Source organism: Mangifera indica, chromosome 2 (genome assembly GCF_011075055.1).
Source record: "Mangifera indica cultivar Alphonso chromosome 2, CATAS_Mindica_2.1, whole genome shotgun sequence".
NCBI lineage: Eukaryota > Viridiplantae > Streptophyta > Magnoliopsida > Sapindales > Anacardiaceae > Mangifera > Mangifera indica.
In genome coordinates, this window is record NC_058138.1 from 22,874,777 (window position 1) to 22,898,871 (window position 24,095).

The 24,095-nt window shown below is 35.8% G+C and overlaps 5 protein-coding genes across 9 annotated transcripts; all 5 read left to right on the forward strand.

Moving 5' to 3' along the window:
- The first annotated feature begins 1,347 nt into the window (after positions 1–1,347).
- Positions 1,348–2,731, forward strand: LOC123208717 (gamma conglutin 1-like). The gene is given in 4 exon segments (XM_044626235.1): positions 1,348–1,547; positions 1,616–1,952; positions 1,954–2,376; positions 2,379–2,731. Coding segments are annotated over 4 exon segments (1,302 nt in total). The 3' UTR covers positions 2,721–2,731.
- Positions 2,732–3,453: 722 nt separating this feature from the next.
- LOC123198941 (signal peptidase complex subunit 3B-like) lies at positions 3,454–5,938 on the forward strand. The gene is made up of 6 exons (XM_044613749.1): positions 3,454–3,656; positions 3,778–3,825; positions 4,573–4,635; positions 5,026–5,079; positions 5,355–5,441; positions 5,564–5,938. Exons 1-6 carry the CDS (start codon positions 3,531–3,533, stop codon positions 5,687–5,689), a joined length of 504 nt encoding a protein of 167 aa, XP_044469684.1. The 5' UTR covers positions 3,454–3,530; the 3' UTR covers positions 5,690–5,938.
- A 635-nt stretch (positions 5,939–6,573) lies between these two features.
- LOC123205184 lies at positions 6,574–13,578 on the forward strand. The gene is made up of 13 exons (XM_044622092.1): positions 6,574–6,797; positions 7,402–7,742; positions 7,822–7,972; positions 8,180–8,523; positions 8,595–8,745; positions 8,968–9,308; positions 9,382–9,532; positions 10,338–10,672; positions 10,743–10,875; positions 11,101–11,426; positions 11,492–11,639; positions 12,262–12,596; positions 12,815–13,578. The coding sequence occupies exons 2-13, from the start codon at positions 7,410–7,412 to the stop codon at positions 13,313–13,315; spliced, it is 3,249 nt and encodes a 1,082-aa protein (XP_044478027.1). The 5' UTR covers positions 6,574–6,797; positions 7,402–7,409; the 3' UTR covers positions 13,316–13,578.
- Positions 13,579–13,787: 209 nt separating this feature from the next.
- Positions 13,788–17,901, forward strand: LOC123205187 (cation/calcium exchanger 5). 2 transcript variants are annotated; one of them, XM_044622108.1, is made up of 2 exons: positions 13,788–14,768; positions 16,732–17,901. In XM_044622108.1, the coding sequence occupies exons 1-2, from the start codon at positions 13,944–13,946 to the stop codon at positions 17,515–17,517; spliced, it is 1,611 nt and encodes a 536-aa protein (XP_044478043.1). In that variant the 5' UTR covers positions 13,788–13,943; the 3' UTR covers positions 17,518–17,901. The 2 variants fall into 2 exon arrangements, with proteins under 2 accessions (XP_044478043.1, XP_044478053.1); XM_044622118.1 differs by having other exon boundaries at positions 13,794–14,768; positions 16,753–17,901.
- A 2,524-nt stretch (positions 17,902–20,425) lies between these two features.
- On the forward strand, positions 20,426–24,080 carry LOC123209599 (nuclear transcription factor Y subunit C-3). 4 transcript variants are annotated; one of them, XM_044627705.1, is made up of 4 exons: positions 20,426–20,737; positions 20,891–20,947; positions 22,625–23,479; positions 23,852–24,080. In XM_044627705.1, exon 3 carries the CDS (start codon positions 22,662–22,664, stop codon positions 23,448–23,450), a length of 789 nt encoding a protein of 262 aa, XP_044483640.1. In that variant the 5' UTR covers positions 20,426–20,737; positions 20,891–20,947; positions 22,625–22,661; the 3' UTR covers positions 23,451–23,479; positions 23,852–24,080. The 4 variants fall into 4 exon arrangements, with proteins under 4 accessions (XP_044483640.1, XP_044483638.1, XP_044483639.1 ...); XM_044627703.1 differs by having other exon boundaries at positions 20,426–20,632; XM_044627704.1 differs by having other exon boundaries at positions 20,429–20,737; positions 22,630–23,479.
- Positions 24,081–24,095: the final 15 nt, after the last annotated feature.

Genomic DNA, 24,095 nt, shown 5'->3' on the forward strand with positions numbered 1-24,095 from the left:
CGTTTGGCCATTTTCAAATCATGAACTTAGTGGAAACAAAAGTTCCATGAATATGAAAATATGGCCAATTATTTGTTGGAGAATTTCAATCAATGGCTTATAATTTATAGATGCTAATAAAATTCTTCTATTTGATTGAATTTTGTATTAGGCATTCCAATTTTAGTTAATGATTTGATAAACAATGTTGAATTTGGTGATTTGTTGGAGTTCTCTGGATTCGATTTGGGTAAAATTCGAACAAAGCTTAGATTATGATTGACTTAAACTATATACATTTGGATATCACTTGGAAAGTATATTTAAGTTTAAACAATTCAATTTAAATTCAATCCTTTATTTTTCACTAGTGCATTGTTATTGACATATCTTATACATTTGGGTAATTCTTGGGAAATTTATGGTATCTTCTTTTCTTTAGGATGATTGATGACAAAAGTGAGATGTCAACAAGGAGCTTTCTCAAAAGAAGAGATTATTCATTTGCTTTAATATATTAAACGTTATGGCATCAATCCCCATCCACTCCACTCCAGCTTAAAGGCTCTCTTGCCATCAACTATTTGATTTCAATCATTGGAGTTCTTCAATTATGTGTTCACTTTAAGCTACTTTCATCAAGGACCTTTTATTTTCTCATATATAAATCAACAAAATTATATATACACTCTGTATTAAATATTTAATTGAATATCTAGATAATATATTATTATATAATTAGTTAATTTTAAATTAAAAATAAAATAATATCTACTTACATAATAATGATATTTAATTAAATATTCAAAATGAGATGAATATATAATTACTCATTTGAAAGTGATTGGTTCCACTTTCCATATGTCCTAAACCTGATCAGACCACAACATGTGAGGATCTGGACCCCCTCCAAGCAGGTTACAGGTTGTGCCCATTTGGAGCACCAAGCTCATCTTCAGGACTCGTCCCATCCCATCCCATCCCATCAATTGGGCTGAATTTCCAAGCCCATCTTTTTGGCTCAGATAAGCCAATTTCACAATCAGTTCTTGCAGGGGTGCTTGTCTAGTTAGGGCTCTTGACATTGCCAAGTGTCTTCGGCTCTTGTTTAGTATGCTAATCTTCTGCCCGCCTCAGCCAAAATTTGCATGTGAACTTCCTTAACCCAACTAAAAAATGTCCCGAGCTCTCTAATGAACAATGACCACACTAAAAAGGTCCATATTTGTAGGTCACATCTTCGATTTGTATAAGTTAAATTTTTTCAAATATATCCTATCTTAAATTGCGTTACATGATAACAAACTATATATTATGCATGGGATGTCTAAACTATTCCTTCCAGCCAAGCTTTCCGGGTGCTAGAAAATGGCTTCTTCTTCTTCTTCTCTTTGTTTTCCCCATCTCTTGTTTTTGCTTTTCTCTATTGTCATCCTCACAGCGCAGTCCCAAACAACTTTGAGGCCAAACAGCCTTGTTCTACCAGTGCAAATAGATGGCTCAACACATCCTTTTGTGACCAACATCCATAAGAGAACCCCTATATTACAAATAGACATATTAATTGGGTCGGGCCAAATGGAGGCTCGGCTCAAAATAGAAATTTGAAGTCTGGTTTAATACTGTAGCTATTGAGTCTGACGCATGGGCCTTCCAGACCGGGCCCATGTGGACAATTCCTGTGGGTTACTTGTGAGCATAACTACTTATCTTCAACCTACCATGCCCCTTTATGCCACTCAGCTCAATGCGCCAGAGCTCAAACCTCTTACTGCCACACATGCGCCTCAGCAGCCAGGCCCGGATGCCACAATAACACATGTGGGCTCATGGCTAGGAACCCCATCACAAGCCTAACAGCCATGGGCGAGCTTGCTCAAGATGTGCTCTCGATTCAATCCTTAAAAGGGTCTAACCCTGGCCCACTAGTTTCAGTCCCGCAATTCCTGTTTGCATGTGCACCTTCCAAACTTCCCGCAGAATGGTTTGCGGAGAAATGTTCAAGGGATAGCAGGACTAGGCCATGCGTCAATCTCTCTACCGAATCAACTTGCCTCACACTTCGGCGTCTCACCGAAATTCGCCTTGTGTCTACCTTCTAAATCGTCAATAAATGGTGTCATGTTCTTTGGGGAGGGGCCGTATTATATGCTTCCAAATGCTGATGTTTCACGTTCAGTGAGCTACACCCCATTGACAATAAGACAAGAGGGACATTACTACATTCCAGTGACATCAATAAATATAAACGACAACCCAGTCCCCAATGCTCATTCCGGAAGAGGCGGGACAAGGCTCAGCACGACAAAGCTTTTCACAGTCCTGGAACACTCAATCTATCAATCTTTCACCAAGTTATTCACCAGCCAGCTCTCCGGGATACCGCAAATGAAACTCCCGTGGCGCCATTCGAAGTGTGCTATGACACCAGGAAACTAAGCTACACAAAGATTGGACCTCAAATGCCGAACATAGGCCTGGTGCTGCACGACCAGAATGTGAAGTGGAGAATCAGTGGAACCAACTCAATGGTGGAGGCAGGACCTGAGGTTACATGTTTGGCGTTTGTGGATGGAGGCTTAAGTCTGACGGCTAAGATTATAATTGGGGGTCATCAGTTGCAGGATAATCTTGTGGAGTTTGATCTTGCTAAGTCAAGGCTTGTGTTTAGCTCGTCGTTGCTGTTTCAGAGGACAAATTGTGGCAACTTCAACTTCACTACAGCCAGTACTGCTACTTAGATGATGTGTGTGAGAGGGGTTGAGCAGCACATCATGAAAAGTCAAAAATGGAATAAAACTTGAATATTACCATAATTAGAGGTGAATTTGATTAGGATTGAGATTAAATAATTCAAATTTAATTCTATTTATGATTAACGCGTTAATGTTCAAATTTAATTAAAAAAAATTTAATTTTGAATTTGATCTGTACTATTTTAAATGTAAATATTTAAATTAAATCGGATTAAATTTATTTTATTAAATCAAACCTAGCCCTTGATTTGTTGTATCTGACGTTCCTATATATTATTCCTCAGCTGCCTTTGACTCGTCTTGGCATATATTCATTCCTTGAGAATTAATAAAACTTACAAAGAATTATGGTTATATTCAATTTAAAAAAAAACTCAATTTAAAATTGATTGGAATATAAAAAAAATTAATTAAAAATTAAAAATTAAATCTTCAATTCATTTAAAAATAATTCAATTCTTTGGTCTGAATTTTAATTCAAATCTATTCAAAATGAACTGATTTATAAAAATTAATCCCATCCTTGATTTGAATTTCCTTCGTCTTGTCTTAAAGTTTTTTTTTTTTTCCCTTCTGTCTATTTATTTTAAAAAAGGAAAAAGGAGAAAAATTACGTTCACAATCTAATCAAAACCATCCACGTCAGCATTTGGACCCGCTAAATCGTCCTAAACACGTGTATCATCCAATCAAATTGCAGTAACAGAACTACTAGTTATAGTTCAACAAAATATCAGAACCCAAAAACATAAACAGGGAAGCGAGCTGCAACAACAAAACACACAAGCACGAAAAATGCATTCATTTGGGTACAGAGCCAACGCTCTGTTAACCTTCGCCGTCACCATTCTCGCTTTGATGTGCGCCATCGCTTCTCTTTCTGACAACCTTAACACTTCTTCTCCGACTGCCGAAATCCGGGTAAAACTTGACTGCATTTTTTTGTTTTCAAATCTGTCTTTGAATTAAGAGAAACCCAGTTGTGTGTTTTTCTGATTTTGACTGATTTTTGTTTCTGGGATTTTGTTATTTGCGATTTTAGGTATTGAATATTAATTGGTTTCAGAAGCAGAAGCATGGAAACGATGAGGTAAGTTTTCAATTTTTGTGGTTTTTAGGGTTGATTGTTTTGTGTGATTTATAGAAGGCTAGTTGATTTATGGGGTTTTGATTCTGAATTCTGTCTATGATTAACTTATTAGTTTGATAAGTTTCTATACCATTATTTGTTTATGCTCGTTTAATGTGTGAGATTGTAGTTTAATGCATGACAAGGTGCGGCTTTGGTGATGGTAAGAGTTCTTGTAACAGTAAGTTGATAATTTAGTTGGCATCCAGGTCATTTGGAATTTAATTGTTGAATGTTGATGACACCTTTTTGGTAGGAATGGTAGTAAGTATATTGCTACAGGAGATTGTAAGCCTAGGCCCATCTTGTTATGGGTTCGATTCTTGGTCATTATGCAATGCTGAAATGGTATGTGTGTTGTGGGGTCATTACACATGCCTGGGGTTTGCCTCTTTGCCCTACACTGACTAAAAACATTAGGCAGTTATTTAGGGGTTGCAGAGGATACCATGACGGGGCTTCCCTGGCTGTCTGAAAGAAGAAATCAAAGTTTGGAGATTGACAAGGATTTTTAATTTTCTAATTGAACCAGAAATTTCTTTTCAGGGTTTTCATAATTTACATGATACGAATAATGGATTGAAAAGTACAAACCTTATTTATTATGCGTGTACCTCTTCTCCTGTGGATGTATTGTGTTATAAGCACACCTGAGTATGTCATTTATCTTCTAGCTCTTGATTTCCAAATTCACTCTCTTGTATGCAGGTCAGCCTGACATTGAATATAACCGGTGATTTGCAATCTTTGTTTACATGGAACACTAAACAGGTTGATTGTCCAAGATGTCTTTACCTCTTTTCATGTAAAGATTGTTATAGTTATTTGCTGATTAAAAGTGCTTTCTGAGATGTTTTTAGTGGTAGTTTGATACATAAGAGGTTTCCGAGTAGAAATTGATGAAAGTTTAACATGCTCATCTCTGACATGTAAACATCTAAATTACCCCATAGGATCAGATCAACTGGTAAAATATATATATTTTTATAATCTTTTAGCAATTGATTAATTATTTCATTTTTTCTGTTTCAAATCCTATTTACTAATTCAATGGTATGCTCAAATATGATAGTCTTATTTGGCCAGTTCCTCTTTTACAATTATTGTGCATAAACTTTAGTCTGATTTGAGATTTAATCATCGCTTTACTACTCATCGCAGCTTTTCATTTTCGTAGCAGCTGAGTACAAAACCCCAAAGAATGCACTGAATCAGGTAATCTCAGGGAATGTAGGTGCATATTTTTTCTGAAATTAGGTTGTTTTCTATTTTTGTGATTATTTCAATATTGTGTCATCTGTACTAGAGTATGATTTTATGAGGTAATTGTGAGGCTATAATCATATGCCTTTGCATGCTTCCAGCTTATAGACACCCACTCTATGCCAATATTATATTTCATGTGAACTTTAGGAGTACTTGTTAGATCTCAGGTTTATCTGCTTGAAATCATGCTCTTTACTTGATTGACTTTGAATGTTGTTGCACAGGTGTCACTTTGGGATGCTATAATACCTACCAAAGAGTCTGCCAAGTTTTCCATTCACACCTCTAGCAAGTACCGTTTCATTGATCAGGTATGCCATCCTAATGAATTTCTGTTTACCATTTGGTCTGCCAATATTCATAGGTGAACTTACATGTTTTCTGTACTAAAAATGAATTTGATTTTCATTTTCCCATTTCCTTTTCCATGCAGGGACACAATCTCCGGGGTAAAGAATTCAACTTGACATTGCACTGGCATGTGATGCCAAAGACAGGCAAGATGTTTGCTGATAAAATAGTCATGTCTGGATACCGCTTGCCAGAGGAATACAGATGAGAAATATCTCTAGTGTATGATCTTGCTGTAACTTCAGTCTTTCTGTAAGGGGATATTAAGGATCATCTTAACTAGAAAACTAGAAACAGGGAACATTTCTTGTTCGACAAAGCGAGGAAAAGAACATTGTTTTGCTTTAAAAACATTTTTTTCTGTTGCAAAACTATGGATCATGATTCTTTCATTGGATAGCTACTCACAAAAACTGAAACCGAGACCATGAGCTTTATAAATGTTGTTTTCTCTTGAGATTTATGGTCAAACCAGTCGAGAAAACTTCGCAACAAAGAAACAAGTATGGCTATTCTCTACTTGAGAAAGAACCTTGATGCCTCGCGAGTTTTTTTTTGTTAAAATTCAATCAGTGGTGTAAGATGTAATTTAGAAGTTGTACTTGTACTAAAGAATGTGTGATTCTAATTGATAAGTTGCTAGAATTTTACCAGGTAAGCATGATGAGGTTTTGATTTCTAGAATCACCTTTCCATGAATGATTTTTTCAAAATTACACAATTAAAAAGAGTCTGATCCTGTTAGATTACATATTGTTTTTAATGTGATTCAACATTGATACATTGTATCATTAATTTTTTTTAAAAAGTTATGGTTTATGTCATTTTGTATTTTTTGAATTTATTGAATGAAAACAAGAAAATAGTAATTCAAGTTTATTTGATTTTATCTATCGTGTTACTCAATTGTTTATTTAAATTAAATGATATTGTGTGATTAAATTATTATAATTAAAAAATAAAATAATATTTAATTATATAATAAACTCCTAATTTAATTCTTAAAATTGGACCAACGTAACATAAAATTACACTTTTCAGTAGATGTTATGTTTATGATTGAATACGACATGTTTTTCTATGATTGATCAAATATCCGCCCCCGGATGGATATCGAAAAAATATGTACTTCTGTAAAGATGGGATAATCCTATTCCTGACAAAATATATACTCCTCTTAACCAAATGAACCCTTACAGCGTTACTTTCTGGTTGTCTCTCCTCTTAGTACTCTGCTTCGCAGAATAGAGGGACTCGTAAAACCCCCGAAAGACGACGTTTTCAATATTTCACCTCCGCGAATTTACCATTCGGAGGTATGAAACCCTAATCTTTCGCTTGTTAAATAAAATCATGAAGTTCTGTTTGGTTACCGAGAGAGTCTTGTAAAGGAAACGAAATTCGTCATTTCTTGATGATTCTCTTCATCAGAAATTTTCTTCTGAAAGAATCATTCTAAATTATTTCTTTTTTTTTTTTTTCAATTTTTCCTTTACTTTCCTCATTGAAGGTAGAGTTTGAGCTTCGCTTTCGTAATTTGTCTGAGTTATTTTCTTAACCGGTCATATATCTTGATATAATGGTTGACAAATTACTGAATTCCAAACATTAAATGCTACTGTTCAATTTCTGATTAAGAACTTTTATCTCGCTTAACTTAAGTCAAGGGGTGTCAACCTGAAAAAAAAAATATAAATTTGAACACAATACAGGTTATGGAGTATTTAATGCTCGTAGCTATAAATTCTGAAAAATGAGTGTATTATGCTAAATCACTTGCATTTTAGTTCAATTTTTAGTTATTTTAATGAGGGGTGCAAATATATGTTATATGATAAATGCTTTTTATTTTAAAAATTGTGTTGCCTTGATGTGCCAAGCAATTTGTTGGACTCTTCTCTAAAATCCAAATTTTTGTAGCGGAGGGAATGGGAAGCCAAATCCCTACAGTGAGTGATCGCACAAGGGTGAGTTGGACAGCAGCTATGGAGCATTATTTTATTGATCTCATGTTGGATCAGCTGCATAGGGGGAATAGATTGGGACATACGTTCAACAAACAAGCTTGGACTGATATGATGACTTTGCTGAATGCAAGATTTGGGACTAGATATGATAGAGATTCTTTGAAAAGTCATTATTCAATTTTGTGGAAGCAATATAATGATGTAAAGAATCTTCTCGAACAGAATGGATTTTATTGGGATGATACCCATAAAATGGTGGTGGCTGATGAACAAGTTTGGGATGCTTATATCAAGGTTGGTTAATTGTATATGGTAATTACTTCTGTGGTTATCTGTTTTTGTTACCAAAATAAGTTGTTATATGCATATGCAGGCCAATCCTGATGTGCAAACCCTTAGGAATAGAGCTTTGACATACTTTGATAATTTGTGCTATATTTATGGATATACACAAGCAGATGGAAGATACAGCCGCTCAAGTCATGATGTAGACTTAGATGATGATGTTCAAGTAGTGCATAGTGGTAAGTTTGATGTCTGGTTGAGGACCAAAAATCATTGGTTTCACTTGAAAATTCAATGCATCATTAAATGTTAACAAGGGAATAGGAGACTAAGTTCAGTAAGAATGAGTTTACACAATGTTTACTCTCTAGTAACTGATGTTTTACTCATAATTTAGTGCATGATTGTAACAGAAATAATTTAAATGATTATTTTCTGAGTTTCAGGTGTTGAAATAGGTAGCATTGCCTCAGAAAGTTGTGAACCTGCCAAAAATGCAGAGTGGACACTGGCAATGGACGGATATTTTGTTGACCTTATGTTGGATCAAGTAAGAAAGGGCAGTACAAGAAAACATGCGTTCTCCAAACAAGCATGGAAAGACATGCTCATCTTGTTCAATACAAAATTTTATACGCAATATCACAAAGGGTTTTTAAGGCACCGGTATAAGAAATTGTTCAAGTATTATGTAGATGTAAGGACTTTACTTGATCAAAAAGGATTTTCTTGGGATGAAAAACGACAAATGATAGTTGCCAATGATAGTCTTTGGGATAAGTATGTCAAGGTATATGATTATTTCATATGATATGTTAGTCTATAGTTATCAAATATTCTGAAGTACTGTTCTGGATGTAGGCATATCCCCATGCAAGTTCATACAGAAACAGGACGTTGCTGAACTATCAAGATTTGGAGTTGATATATGCTTATGTGACCAAAAATGGTCAGTCACTTCATATTTGCCAAGATAAAAATTTGAAGGACTGCGTCTTTCAAGTCAAGACAGGTTAGAAGTTCATTGTGATATCAGCAAGCTGGGAACTGTAGTTTAAAAAAATTTTGATTTTGGATTCTATTGTGATGTTCAATTCTTTAATGAAGTTAACAACAGTACGTTTATAAGCTTCATGACATGAAAATTGATGTGCTTCTAGTGTAATCTACAGTTTAAATACTGATGCTGATGAGCTATTAGGTACACTGACAAATAGCTTCACCATGCATGTAGGTGAAGAGAAGGAAGGTCATTCATCTGCTGGAAATGGTGGTTTTGGAACACTTTGGACACCAACAATGGATTGTTATCTCCTTGACCTGTTGCTAGACCAAACTCTTAGAGGAAATAAGATTGGTCTTTCGTTCACAAGTGAGGCTTGGATGGAAATAGTCATTATGTTTAATCATAAATTTGAATCTCGTTATGATGTAGATGTTTTGAAGAAACGCTACAAACATTTAAGAAAGCAGTATAACAACATAAAAATTCTTCTAGAACAGAGCGGCTTTTCTTGGGATGATATGAAAGAAATGGTAATAGCTGAAGATCATGTTTGGGATTCTTATGTCGAGGTGAATTACCATGGACCTATTTTCTTGTATCTTAGATATACGTCACTCTATCACTTATGCATGGTTTATGCAGGAACATCCTGATGCTCAATTATACAGAAAAAAATCGGTGCCAGGCTATCACAAGCTATGTTTTATATATGGCCAAGAAAGTTTTAATCAGAGGTCCAACTATTTGGTTAACAGTGTAGATATGAGGAGCACAGACCCGGATTTGTTGATTGGTATGTTTCTTGTTTCAGCCATGAAGATTAAAATAAGATATTCTGTGGTGGATGGTCCAACAAGTATTTTCTCAAGTTGTGACATAGGCGGTTAAAAGTTGAGTGTGTGTTTAGAATGAGCTTGAATTGAGGGAATGATGGATTCTGCTTTATGTAGTGTTAGGTACTAGGATTAGTTTGTATCTTATTTAGATCATTTGTCTTAATGAATTCCTTACTAGTTCTTTTTTTTTTTTTAAATTAGTAAGGCAAAGCTCTTCAAATATTTGGGAATGTGGCCTATTCATCTGTATATGTGACCTTTTTTTGTATGTGTGTATATATATATATATATATATATATATATATTAAGTCTTTTTATATTTTATATGTATTTTTTAAAAAAATTTTCAGTCTTGTTCCTTTTTTAAAAGTTATGAGTGTCTTCAACTGTTGAGTTTTGTTAGCGAAAACTTATTCTTTGGTTGTTGCCTGCATGTTGATGATATAAAGGAAAGAACTATAGAATACTATTTTTGTTCTGTTTTGTTTCTTGTGGAAATCGATGGCTATAGTTTCCCTTTGGCTCTCCAAATCCAGATTTTCTAGCCCAATGTAATTCACAAATGAATATTCACCCTATCAACTGTGAAGAATGAGTGTGAAGTAGGATGCAGAACTTGATTTATTAGGTAGGAAAGCACCAGCTCTCTATCCCAGTAAGTGAGAAAGCAAGGGTTGTGTTGTATTGATGTGTGTCTAGAATCATCATTTTTCAGAAGTTGAGGTACAGTTGTAATAATTTACAAGGTTCTTTTATTTGTAGGAGAAGATGCCCAATTCTATACAGACAGAGATTTTTCAAGGACAGATTGGACGCCATTGATGGACCGTCATCTTATTGACCTTATGTTAGAACAAGTGCAGATTGGGAATAGGATTGGTTACACTTTCAAGAATGAAGCATGGATAGATATGGCTGTCTCATTTGTTGAAAGATTTGGATTACAGTTTGACAAAGATCTTTTGAAGGTTCATCATAAAAGTTTAGAGAAGCAATATTATGCATTGAAAAATCTTCTTGAACACAGAGGGTTTTCTTGGGATGAAAGACAACAGAAGGTCACAGCATATGGTGATGTATGGGATGCATATATCAAGGTACTCTACTCATCTGTTGTGGTCTTACACATGTATTTTGTTACAAAGGACTAACATACGTCATATGTAGGAACACCCAGATGCAAAATCATACAAAACCAAACCCACACCAAATTATTATGATTTGTGTTTGATTTATGGGAATGCAACTTCTAATGGTATGGCCAACCGATTAAATCAAGTTCTTGACTGTAATGGTCATGGTGAGTTTTACTGTTTGGAGCTTATTAGCATTTACTGAAAATTTTGTGAGATGACTATAACTAAATTGAATGAGTTTGCCACATGTCTAATCTTTCTTATACTCTGATTAAATATGTTGTATCAGGCATCTTTGACATTTTGTGATATGATTTTCTATTATTTTTTATAGCATAAAACAGATTCATTTTTTAAACATATATAAACATTTTTCATATTTGTTGAAGGAGCTAAATCAAAAAATGGCTACTGCTGGAGGACTGATTGGACTCCTCCAATGGACCGCTATTTCATTGACCTAATGCTACAGCAAGTTCGTCAGGGGTCTATGATTGATCAGAAATTCAGCAAACAAGCCTGGGCTGACATGGTCACAAAGTTTAGGGCAGAATTCGGGTCTCAATATAGTAAAGATGTTTTAAAGAGTCGTTATATGAACTTGAAGAAGCGATTCCATGATATGAAAAATTTACTTGATCAGAGTGAATTTGCTTGGGATGAAATGCGACAGATGATAATTGCCAATTGTGATTTCTGGGAAGCTTATGTGAAGGTGCTTTTTTAATCTCTGTGAATAATTTTTTAAAGTTCCGAGTAGCTCACAAATTGTATCTGCAGGTTTGCCCTGATGCACGGCCATATCGTAATAGAACCCTCCCAAATTACAATGACTTGTTCTTGATATATGGAAATGCAAACACAAACACTGGGGAAAACTATTTTAGTCAGTCCATGGAAACTGACTATGCTGTAGGAGTAAAAACTGGTTTGTTTCTCTCTGTCTCTGGGTTATGCATGATCAAGATTGTTGAATTGACTTTGTACTCACTGAAAGATTTGTACTACAAGCCTGAAAATGGACTAGGATATTATTTGATAAGTGAAATAATTAAGAAATAAGTTGAGCTAATGCAATCCCTTGGTGAGTTGACGTGGGCTGATTGATGACAAGTGTCTTTTTAAGATAGTAAACAAAATAAATGTATTGATGATAAAAATGAGTTATAGCAGTGGACCAGATGTCCAGAACAGACTCTTTTAAGACACAATTTGTACTAGATGAGAATCAATCTGTATGAAAACCCCCTGCCAAATTAACACTGTGCAGCTTCTAAGATCTTTGATTTCTTTTGTTCATTTTGGCATACTTTTGTAGGTTTAGGTGGGTCAATAAGCTAGCTCTATTATCTGGAAATCTTATGTCTCTTCACGAAAATAATGTAAATCTGGAAGTACAGTATAAACACAAAAGAGCAGCTTTACATCACATGTTACAGAGATGTAGGTTTCATTAAATGCTATATTATGCAGTTTGGAATGGTTGCATATTTCTCGTCATTAGCTCTGAGAATCCATCTGTTGGATTAACGGTTGTGTTGAATTTGTAGGTGAAGAGGATGATCAATACCCTGATAATAGTAGTCCTCCAAGGGTACATTGGACAAAGATGATGGACAGATTCTTTATTGACCTTTTGTTGAAGCAGTTGCATAGAGGGAATAAGATTGGTCACGGATTTAGTGATCAAGCTTGGGCCTGGATAGTTGCATCATTCAATGAACAGTTTGGACTTATATGTGACAGAGAAGTATTGGAAGAACGGTATTTTAGCTTGATGAGTGAATGTAACAACATCTCAGACCTTCTCAGTCCGGCTTGCTTTATGTCGGATGACCTTCAGCAAACAATGATTTCTGATGATGTTTGGGAAGCTCATATGAAGGTGCATTTCCTTATCTAACCACAGTAGTGAGACTGGTCATTTTTATTTTCTGGTTATTGGTCATTGAACACCTGGTAACCATAGTACGTCATGGTGGAATTTCAAAGATCATTCTTGAGGAGATATTAGATCAGGAAATCGGAAAGAATAGTTCTATTGTATTCTTAATATTGTTCACCATTGATTCTGACGAGCATTTATACCATGATAATTTGCAGGAACATCCAGATGCTGTCATCTATGAAGAGAGAAACTTAAGTAATTATAGCGATTTTTCTATGATTTATGGAAACAAAAGTTCTGATAGAAGATTAAGCAGTGCAGTTGTAAAAATTGAGAATGACGATAATATCTTTAGAGATTTGCGTACTCCAGCTGCAGAGTTTGATATATCAGAACGAAAGAAAAAGCGGAAATCTGCAAGCTCATCAACAAGGGCTTGCCAAAGAAAAATTAAGAAGCCCACCAAGGAGGATATACAGGAAACTCTGGATGAGGTCCCTAGTGTGGTCAAGACATGGACAGGTAACAAAGAGATCATTGAAGAATGTAGCTCAATCGAAAGGGTTGTTGAATCGCTTCAAGCTGTTCCAGGCATGGATGATGAGATCTTCCTGGAAGCATGCCAACTTTTAGAAGACGAGAAAAAAGCCAAGATGTTTGTTCAAATGGATGTCAGTCAGCGGAGGAACTGGTTAATAAGAAAGCTCCGCAGGTAACTTGGCCTTGGCTCTGTAGGTGTGTTGTGTAATTCTGTTTCACTCTACAACTTCTGGAATGTAATTAAGCGGTTCATTTTTCAGTTCAGTCTTGGCGCATTTTGTTCATGAACGATGCAAATTAGCACCGGGCCATAATATGTAGGGCTGGATTAGATTGTGCATCTTGTTTTACTAATAGGAGTTGATTCTATTTCAGCCCATGATATATGGGGCTGGATCGCATTCGGGTTAAGTTAGAATAAAATTTAATTCAAGATGAATATGGTTTAATCAGTTGAGGGATAAATTCGTTTTGAAAATAATTAAACTTTTTTAGATTTAATTTGAGTTGATTTAAAGAATTGATTAAAATTTAATTCATTTATGAAAACTAATTTAGTTCTTAGAATTCAGCTTGTTCGGCATTGATTCTGGCATTACGCGTAAAGTTAGAAGAATAAGAATAAAATCTAGAATAGTATGCAAAATTGTTAACAACAACACAACATGGAAAACTCAATCACTTCTTAATAACAACTCCGAAGATCTGAAATACAAGCCCAACCGACCCAAAATCAGGCAGCAAAGTCAAGATCCCATCGCCAATTAAACGTAAAACTTGTTGTATACTTCATCTTTCCATGGCATGGTCATGGCCATGGCCATTTCCTTCGCATCCCTCCTCAAAACCACTTCTCTGATCCTAACCCTCCTCGCAGTTCTCTTCTTCTTCCTCTTCACCCCTCGTACGCCGCAGCTCCCTCGCAGATCACTCTTGGCCACTAACTGTACCACCAGTTTCCTCGCCCAAAACAACCACTCAGATGGCCTTTTCGACTACTTTTATTTTCACATTTGCCATGCCAACCAGAACCATTTTCTCTCTATCCCCTCTCTCTCCCTCCTGTCCCTTCTTTTTTTCTACATTCTCATCAAAACCGCTCAATCCCACTTCTCTTTAGTTACTACTCAGCTCTCTACACTCTTGAATCTCTCCCCAAGTATGGCTGCTGTTACGCTTTTGGCATTGGGTAATGGGTCTCCAGATATTTTTTCGTCCGTCGTTGCGCTTCGTACTGGGCAGTACCGCACTGGGTTCGGGGCAATTTTGTCAGCGGGGGCGTTTGTTTCGGCTTTTGTTGTCGGGTTTGTGGCGATTTATGCGGCTCCGTTTAGTGTTGATGCTGGGTGTTTTGTGAGGGATGTGGGGTTTTATTTGGTGGCCGCTTTGTTTTTGTTTTATGTGTACTTGAGTGGGGAGATATTTGTGTGGCAAGCTGTTGGGTTTATTATGTTTTATGTGTTCTTTGTTGGGATTGTGTTTTGGATGGATCTAGGAATGAATACAGGTGAGAAAAAGGGTGATAAAGAAATGAGTATTATGGGGCCGGATTGCGAGGTTGGAGAAGCTAAAGATTTAGAGGGAATGAAGAGAAATGAAGGGTTTGGGTTTGCTCAAGTTTATGGAAAGGTATGTTTTGTTTGATACTTGTTTTTGTTAGTAATATGTAATTCCAGTGTAATAAGGTTTATGGTATTGATCTGTGCAGTGACTATGGAGTGCTAATTCTTTGTGTTTACAGTTTGGTGATCAAAATCTACGATCAAGTTTATGAATTTGAATGTTTTTAATGTAGTTAGTGATATTTAGGGTTTGTGTGATGTGGTTATGGTATCTGATGTGTGAACTGTAGGGAGTTAAATCCAAGTGTTATTCGATGGCCAAGTTTTAGGCTTTTGATCAAAGTTATGGAATTGTGTGTTGTTTTGTTGGAGACTAGAAGTCTGAGTGTTACTATTTGGTGATCGATGTTTATGCATTTAATCAAATTTATGGAATGGTGGTGTTTGAGGCTTGGATTGTTGTTTCTGTCTTTTTGTTTTTGTTGTGGTTAATGGTATTCAGGATTAGTGGAATATATAATGGAGAGCTAAATCTAAGTGTTATTGTTTGGTGGTCAAATTTATGTTTCTTTGTGTGTGTGTGTTTGAGTGTTATTGGTCAGAAAGGTAAAACGCAAATGTAAATTGTTGTTTGATAAAATGTGGATGTCTCTGCTCAGTTTGGTTGTTTGATGTATGAAATGTTTATTGGTTGATTAGTTATCAAGAGACTAATTGGATAGGATGTGGAACTTTTGGAGGGAGATCCCGATGGGGAAGTTTCTGGGGAAGTGTTATTAGCTAATGAGCCTAATCATTAGTCTTAAACTATGTTAGACAGTGTGATGATACTTGCCTTTGGAATATGATTTTGAGTGCTCTTTTGTGTTTATCTCTTGTAGTTTTCTTACTGTGAGCTATGGCAGGTACCCTGGATAAAAGTTAGTTTGGATGGTGACAATTTCCTATTAATTAGTGATCTAGAAGTTATATAAGTTGAGACCAAGTTGTTTGAGAGCATAGACATGATTTGCCTCGTTGGTTTGCAATTGATCAAGTTCTTTCTTACAATTTTATATTTTTTGTTTGTTTTTTAAACAAAAATGAGGAATGATCTTATACCTATAGGCATCAACTCATCTTCACTTAGTAATGTGAAGCACCGGGCAATATGATGGAATGTTGCTATTCTGGTATCTTTCCAGTTCTTTCCTTGTTTTTCTTTTCTTTTTCTTTTCCTTTTTTTTTTTCCTTTGGGAGTTCAGTATTGTGAAGTTTGAATTTGGTTTGAAATGTTCTGCTTGTTAGTCCAGGCTCTCTAATTTGATAGGTCAATAAGGTTTCTGTTTGTTATGTGGAAGCCTCAATGTCCCATCCAGTATCTGGAGTGGTCACTTGCCTGAAGTGCCCTTGCCATTGTCATGTTGTTGTTGCTATTTTGATGCCTTCAGGTTGTGAATTCTAGGTACTGATTTTTTTAAACTCTTCAATGTGAGCATATGCTATGTACACACACCTGACACATATTTTGGGACTTAAAATTATGCAACCTAATTAATCAAAATCCTGTTTATTCTAATTAGGCTGTTGTATTTCGGTATCCTTTTGCTTAGTGAGGCGTTGTGTGTGAAGCTAAATTAAGAAGCTGCTACTTGAGAAACAAAATTAAACTGATAAACCTATCAGTTTTATTTCTTTGTCTCTTTCGATTAAATTTATCTGCCTTTCTATTTTGTTCAATACATCACTATTTTCAACATCTCTCTGAATGAAAATTTTCAGAGAGTTTGTCATCTTTTTTATTAGGACTATTTTATATTGCTAGTTTTAATCTGATAAATAGATTCTAGTCTTGGTACAAGAACTGATATAACAGGACAAATTCAATAAGAGTCCAATTTAGTTAGCCATCTGGTTCGGCAAGGAGGATGAATTCAGAATGATGTTAATTTTCGGAAATCAGGAATGAGAGTTCAGCTAATTAAAAAAGGCATTAAATCTATGTGAGAATGAACTAAAGTAACTTTCTTCTGGCAATGTTTGTCTTATAGTTTTTTTCAACATTCATACAGGTATCAAAAGCATGGGAGCTTCCAGTCACTTTTTTTCTGAAGCTGACAATTCCAGAAACCGATCCTTCTAAATGGAGCCGGTTCTACTCATCTGCAAATATTGCTCTTTGCCCTTTATTGCTTTTGTATGTTTGCAACTCCTTCATGCCAATAGATCATCCTATAGCTTTCCTCCTTCCGAACATCCATTTCCCTCTCTGGTTTGTAGTACTCTTAGCAAGCACTTCACTTGCAGCACTTCATTTCATAGTGGAAACAGAACCCCCAAAGACTGAGCAATTGCCTGTGGTGGTTGTAGCTTTCCTGATGAGTGTCTTTTGGATATCCACTGTTGCTGGGGAGCTGCTTAACTGTCTGGCTGCACTTGGGACAATCCTTGAATTGCCTCCAGCTATTCTCGGGCTCACAGTACTTGCATGGGGAAACTCTGTCGGAGATCTTGTTGCTGACGTTGCAGTTGCTAAAGCTGGCCATCCAACAATGGCAATGGCTGGGTGCTTTGCAGGGCCAATGTTTAACATGCTTATAGGACTTGGATCGGCTTTGGTAATGCAAACAGCCAATGTTCATCCAGAAGCTTATCAGGTGCATTTCCACATCGGTATTGTTACTGCTTTTGTGTTCTTGCTCTTGAGTCTGATGGGATCTCTTTTAGTCATAACTTGGTCTAGATTCCGGGTACCTAGGTTTTGGGGGTTTTGCCTGGTTGGCCTTTATGTCGTATTTACTGCAGTCAGCTTAGTTATTGCCAAGTTTTCAGGGTGATCGGTATTACCTGTTAAATTGAGAATGTATTTAGTCATGATGAAAAAGCATCGATACAGCTCCCTGGATATGCAAATTCTTATGCAAAAAATGAAAATGGAGCAAGGACATGCTAGTTACTTATCCGAAAATTAAAATGCAGCGAAGATCAATGATATGCAAGCATTGTTGTCAGAGTCGAAAGAAGCCATGATTGCAGAACTTCTAGTCTGCAGATTGAATATAGGAAAATAGTGTTATATTTTTTTCTTCTCAAAAATGATTTAGGTAAAATTATCTACTTGTAATAGTAAAAATATTTGTATATTAATGAAGTGATTAATTCAATATTCTTTTATATATGTAATACTAGTTTGCCTATATATGATTCCTTTTTATCCCCAATTGCTTGTTGGTTTCTGCCAGAACAGCTTGAGGATCAAGAATTGTCTTTTTTTTTTTTGGGTAAAGGAACTGGGAAGACTTTTTAAAAAGTATACTGAAAATTGATGTGAAATTACTTTTCACTTTTTGGAAAAGAAGTTCCATATATTACGGAGAAATCTATGAACTCCTCGATCCACAGACAAGGGGTAATAAATTCGTTCAATAAAAAGGCAAAAAAATTGAAGGTGAATATCATTTGACTCCTGAAGTTTGTCACGATTACCGAGAGTAGGGTAGAGTTCTGAAATGATACTAAAACACCCCACCCTGTCATCAGGGAAATATTTCCCTAGTATTTCAAAAGCAATCGAATTATTATAAATGATGGGAAACAAGTTTAACTAAAAGCGGGTGATCATATGGTTCAAAATGATGTTTAAATTTATATTAGTTATTAGAGTTATTGGATCAGATTGAATTGGGTAATTTGCATTGATTATGATTCAATTGTTAAGCCACTGTAATTAAATTGTCATGTTGGTGTTTGCATGTTATTTTGTAAAAATTTGTAATTGCAAGTTCCAATAATTGCGATGAATATGCACCATATAACAAGACTACACTAGCATTGAATTCTAGCAATTGCAATGAAAATGCGCCATACCATTCTACTATAATTTAATAAGTGATTTATAATCATGATTGAAACATTCTTCTGTATTGAATGCTAAGGTGCCCATATCACTTTCAACATTACTATCCTATTCAGTGGTCCCTTGATCAATTTAATTTAATGCCATGTAATTAATTTATTCATGTTGGATTATCTTTATACTATTAGACAAATTATTGATCCATTTAGAGTGTCTATGTGATAGGTTTACAATAAAATTATATAAATTTAATTTTGGGTATTCAAATAATATAGTCTATAATTAAATATTTTTAAATTAAGAAAAATTGGGTGTACATAATTGGTACTTTTAACTTGTCTTTTAGATTGATTTGAGAAGTTTAATATAATGGATGAAAACATAAGTCTACTTTTATATAACTTTTGTTATGTATCGGAATCTTGCCAACTTCTACGCAACTTTTGCATCATGCAAGAAGCAATTGGAGTGGATTGGAGTCAAGATAAACCTAATGCTTAGTTTGTATATGAAATGGTTGATTAAAGTTTAAGCTTAAACTAGCTTGACTGGTAAATAATAACATCGAAATCGATAGAGAAGAAGAGTTTTGGTAAAATTGACGAGATATTGAATTTCAATCAAATTGAAATCTTATCTCAAGTTTGATTCATTCAAATTGAATATAGATTTGAATCGAACTAATTTGTGCAGTGACAAACTAGTGTCATAGGTTGAATTTTCCCGATTTGCTTGTGCGACATCTCCGATGAGCCGTCTTGAAGATCAACCTTGCATGCGCCCATATTTTGGCTTAGGGTCATTGGTTTCGTTTTACTTCGGAATCATCAGGGGAGTGACTTCAGCTCTTGACCAGTTTGTGCAAGGTTGGTCTAGTCCTCTTTTCAATGTGCTATCATAACAATATTGTACACGCTCTGTGGCTGGAGTACCCCCAACTACAAATATTGTATTCACAAACCCAATGAGCATGCACACTTGCCCTTAAATGTCCCATCACTCGCAACTGTCCAAAGCCTTGTCATGGCTCCCAACCTGAGCTTGTGACAAACTCCCCCATTCAAAATGGAGCAAGCCTTCGTGCTCCGCTTAGCTCGCAAAATACCCCCAGTCCTCCATTGGCCACATTGAATGACCGCGTGATGAGTGTCCCTCATATTGGCCCAAAGGACGCCTGACCTCCTGTCAAACGTGACATACCCTGTCATACCACTTTCCAGATGACACCCCAGAAGACCCTTGTCCTCCACTTGGTGCCCCCCCTCGCTATGACATGATGTATTCTTGGCATTTGCTTTTTAACTTTAGGATTTTCGCATGCCTTGCAGAGAACGGTCAATCTGTCTCTACCTGCAATTTACTTAGAAGGATCTCTTTTTACTACCGTAGCATTGGCGATAGTTTGGCTCTAATACCAAGTGTCACAGGCTAAATTTTCCCAACCTGCTTGTGCGACATCCTCTATAGGTCATCTCGAGAATCAACCTTGCATGTGCCCACATTTTGGCTTAGGGTCATTGGTTTCGTTCTGCCTTAGACTCATCAGGGGAGCGGCTGCAACTCTCGACTAGTTTATGTAGGGTTGACCTAGTCCTCTCTTTAATACACTACCATAATAACATTATACACGCCTCGTGGTTGGAGCACCCCTAACTATAGATATTGCATCTACGAACCCAATGACCACACACACTTACCCTTAAATGTCCCATCACTCATAGCTATCCAAAGCTTTGCGACAACTCTTAACTTGAGCCTATGACACTAGGAATTTGAACAATTTTTATTTTCTATCAATATAACCCTCATACTTTCATTGAATCCTCTTCTCTTCATTTATCTATTTATTATTTACTTTCATTAAACTTGATCTCCCTTGAGATTTATTTCTGGGTTCGCCGTAGTCAGATGACACTCGAATCCACTCTTCATAATTAGGTAATAGCATTATGTTAAACATTAAAGTCATGGAGGTTTATGGCGATTATGCAAAGAGAGAAAAAAGCCTAAAAAAGGTAAACCCCTGAGATAACAAGTCAGAATCCAAGACACAAGGCACACGCTCCAGCTTTTGTTGTTTCCAAACTCAAACTCAGGTTTGTTCCTAAGAAACACAACACAGTCATAAAACATCCTTAATCATTACGAAAATCCACAACCCAAAAATATAAATCGCATGATTCTGTTCAAACCCTAAAAGTGTATGTTATTCAAAATCAGATCTTTCACTGTTTGCTGAAAATATCCGAGAAAAAAAAAATGAAAGAAAAATCCCTGTTAGATCTCCGCAGAACAACGAAACAAGAACATGATGAAGTTGGCTGATTTTTTTTTCGTTTTTGCTTTGTTTTCAGGGTTTTCAATCTGGGTTTGTGCTTAAGAAGGGAACAGAGAGAAGTTGAGAAAGAAAGGTATAATTTTTTTTCTTCTCTTTTATACGTGTGTACATGCATGTATGTATACACATGTATGATGGTATGTATGTTTCTATGTGAGCTTGTGTATGTGTTTGTTTATATTTTTGGATTTCATGGGGAGTTTTGGGTTCCTTTTTTAACCCTTTTATCGGTACGATCAGTTATTATTTATGTTTTTATTCCTATTTTTGTTATCATCTGTGATCTTGGGTCGTAACTGTTTGGTATGATCTTTGAATATTATTTGTTTATAGGTTACTGTGTGTTCTTCTATTAATGATTAAATTAGGCAATATGAGTTCATATATGAATTGGGCATAAAATTTATGTTGTGCTCAATTTACTGGTTTTTGGTTGAATTTCTTCCGTTCTTGTTGAACACATTTTTGTAAAGAAATTTGAAAAGAAAAAGTTAGATTTTGTGAAGTTTTAATGACAGTTAAAAGAAAAGAGCTTATCTCTATTTTCCGGAGCCATATTGATGGCAAATTGTTCTGGATTTGTGATGAACTTTAAATACTGCATGCTGTTTTCATTCAATGAAGATACATATAATGATGGTGTCAATGTAAACATAGATTGTCTATTAAAGTTCTAGCATTTGCGTAATCACCTTTGTTGTAAAACTTTTTCTGCATGTATATTTAAATACTTGTTGGCAATGGAAAGGATTTACTGTATTTAGAAATTAAATCAATAGTACAGTTTTGTGCGTCAGTTCCTGGTTACATTTGTGGACAGAATCTTTTGGGATATTACTTTTTTGTATGTTTTTGCCTTTCGCTGACACGTAGAGATGAAAGAGGAAGCACTGAACATCATTTGAAAAAAATTGTACATATACTCAGAGCATCTGGAGGATTCTTGTATGGGCTTGCTTTGTCTCAGTTGCAATAATATGATGAAAAAGTCGTTCTCGTATTTTCTAAAGTGATATTCTTTGTTGAAATTACAGTGATTTACAGATTGATTTCAGTTTCATATGACATTTTGCAGTTCAATATATCAGAAATCCTTTTTATGTACAGCATATTCATCTTTCTAATTAAAGGAAAAAAAAGAAAACAACAATTTTTTTTTAAGTAAAAAGTTTCTCTGTTTGCTAAAATATAAACTCTCTCTCTCTCTCTCTCTCTCTCTCTATATATATATATTTTAAGGGGCTGTTTGGTGTTGGAGATTGAGCCTGAACTAGGATTTATTTTGTGAAAATTCTCCTTTGGTTAATATTTATGTCCCTCTAAGGTCATTAGTTAGTGGTTTATCTATATTCTTGCGTGCGAAAGTGAAAATGTTCAATATCACTGTGTAATGGGATAAAAAACTAACGGTTGAGTTCATTCTTATTAATTATCATGTTGAAGTTCTAATAGGGAATTCAATTTTCAGATTTTCAATAAATTTTGAATTCATTAATTATTTCATGGTCCTTTATGACTCTACTGATATTGGACCTGTTATAAGAAATTTGAATTTATTAATTTGAAATCCAATCTGCTGCAAAGCTTTTCCCCCCTCTTTTTGTGTTCACTTATACTATGATGAATCTTTTCTCTTGCTAAGATAATTTCCCTTGTGCATTTGGTTTGGAATGAGAACTTTTTATATCTACTATGCGATGCTGTGAATTTTGATTCAAATTTTCTTGTTCCTTTTTCTGTTTGCATTTAGAACAGAGTACCTGTGTTTTTGATTCTATTGGATCAGAATGGACCAGCAAGGACATGGACAGCCCACTTCTATGGGAATGGTTGGTAGTGGAGCTCAGTTGCCATATGGCACAAACCCTTATCCGCCGAATCAAATGACTGGGGCCCCGAATGCTGGATCAGTGATCACATCAGTTGGGACTCTTCAATCTCCTACTCAACCAGCAGGTGCTCAGCTGGCACAGCACCAACTTGCCTATCATCAAATCCATCAGCAGCAGCAACAGCAACTGCAGCAGCAACTCCAGTCATTTTGGGCAAATCAGTACCAAGAAATAGAAAAAGTTAATGACTTCAAGAATCATAGCCTTCCCTTAGCAAGGATCAAGAAGATCATGAAGGCTGATGAGGATGTGAGAATGATATCAGCAGAGGCACCGGTTATATTCGCCAGGGCATGCGAAATGTTTATCTTGGAATTGACTCTGCGATCCTGGAATCACACAGAAGAGAACAAAAGGAGGACACTCCAAAAGAATGATATTGCAGCAGCAATTACCAGGACTGATATCTTTGATTTTTTAGTTGACATTGTGCCTAGGGAGGATCTGAAAGATGAAGTACTTTCATCAATCCCAAGAGGAACCATGCCCGTTGCTGGACCTGCTGATACACTAGCTTATTGTTATATGCCACCTCAACATGCTCCTCAGGTTGGGTCTACTGGCATGATCATGGGTAAGCCTGTGATGGATCCTTCAATGTATGCCCAGCAGTCTCACCCTTACATGGGTCAACATATGTGGCCACAGGGACCAGAGCAACAGCAATCACCCTCAGATCATTAATGGTTGTAGCATGGAAGCCAAAGAATAGCGTAAGTTCTTATTTAGTATGTATGTTGCTAGTTTGCCATTGATTAAAATGCTATTAGATAGTGTTGTATTCGAGAGCTATCTTGGAACAAGTTTTTGTGCTCAAATTTCTTCGCATTTTCTTCCTAGCTGTGGGTCCCTTCTGTCCTCCACTCGTGGAGATTTTCCTGCAATGTTTTTTCAATGTGATTTTTTGCATAGATTCTTTGTATATGACATGTATGTCCTTTACATCATTTCAGCATGAATCTCCTTGATGATTCAAAACCTGCCCTTGTGCGTATGGTGTTTCAATATTATTCTTTTTGTGTTTTATATTTATTGAATGTTTAGAATCACGGTTTCTAATTGAATCATCTTGCTGATATCAACAGGGGAAGACTGGAGGCCTCTAGCAACCAGAAGCTGCCTCTTGAGATTTCTGCCAAAGACTAGCAGATTTTCTGTAAATAATATGTTGAAAAGAATAGCCGATCTTGATTGATCCCTTTTTTCACCTGGTTGTTATCTTTGCATTTCTAGTCGGTAATATGATATTACTCAAAGATCATGTATAAGTAATATGTTTGAAAAGAACAGCTTTTTCATGATTGAACCCTTTTTTACCCGGGTGGTTAT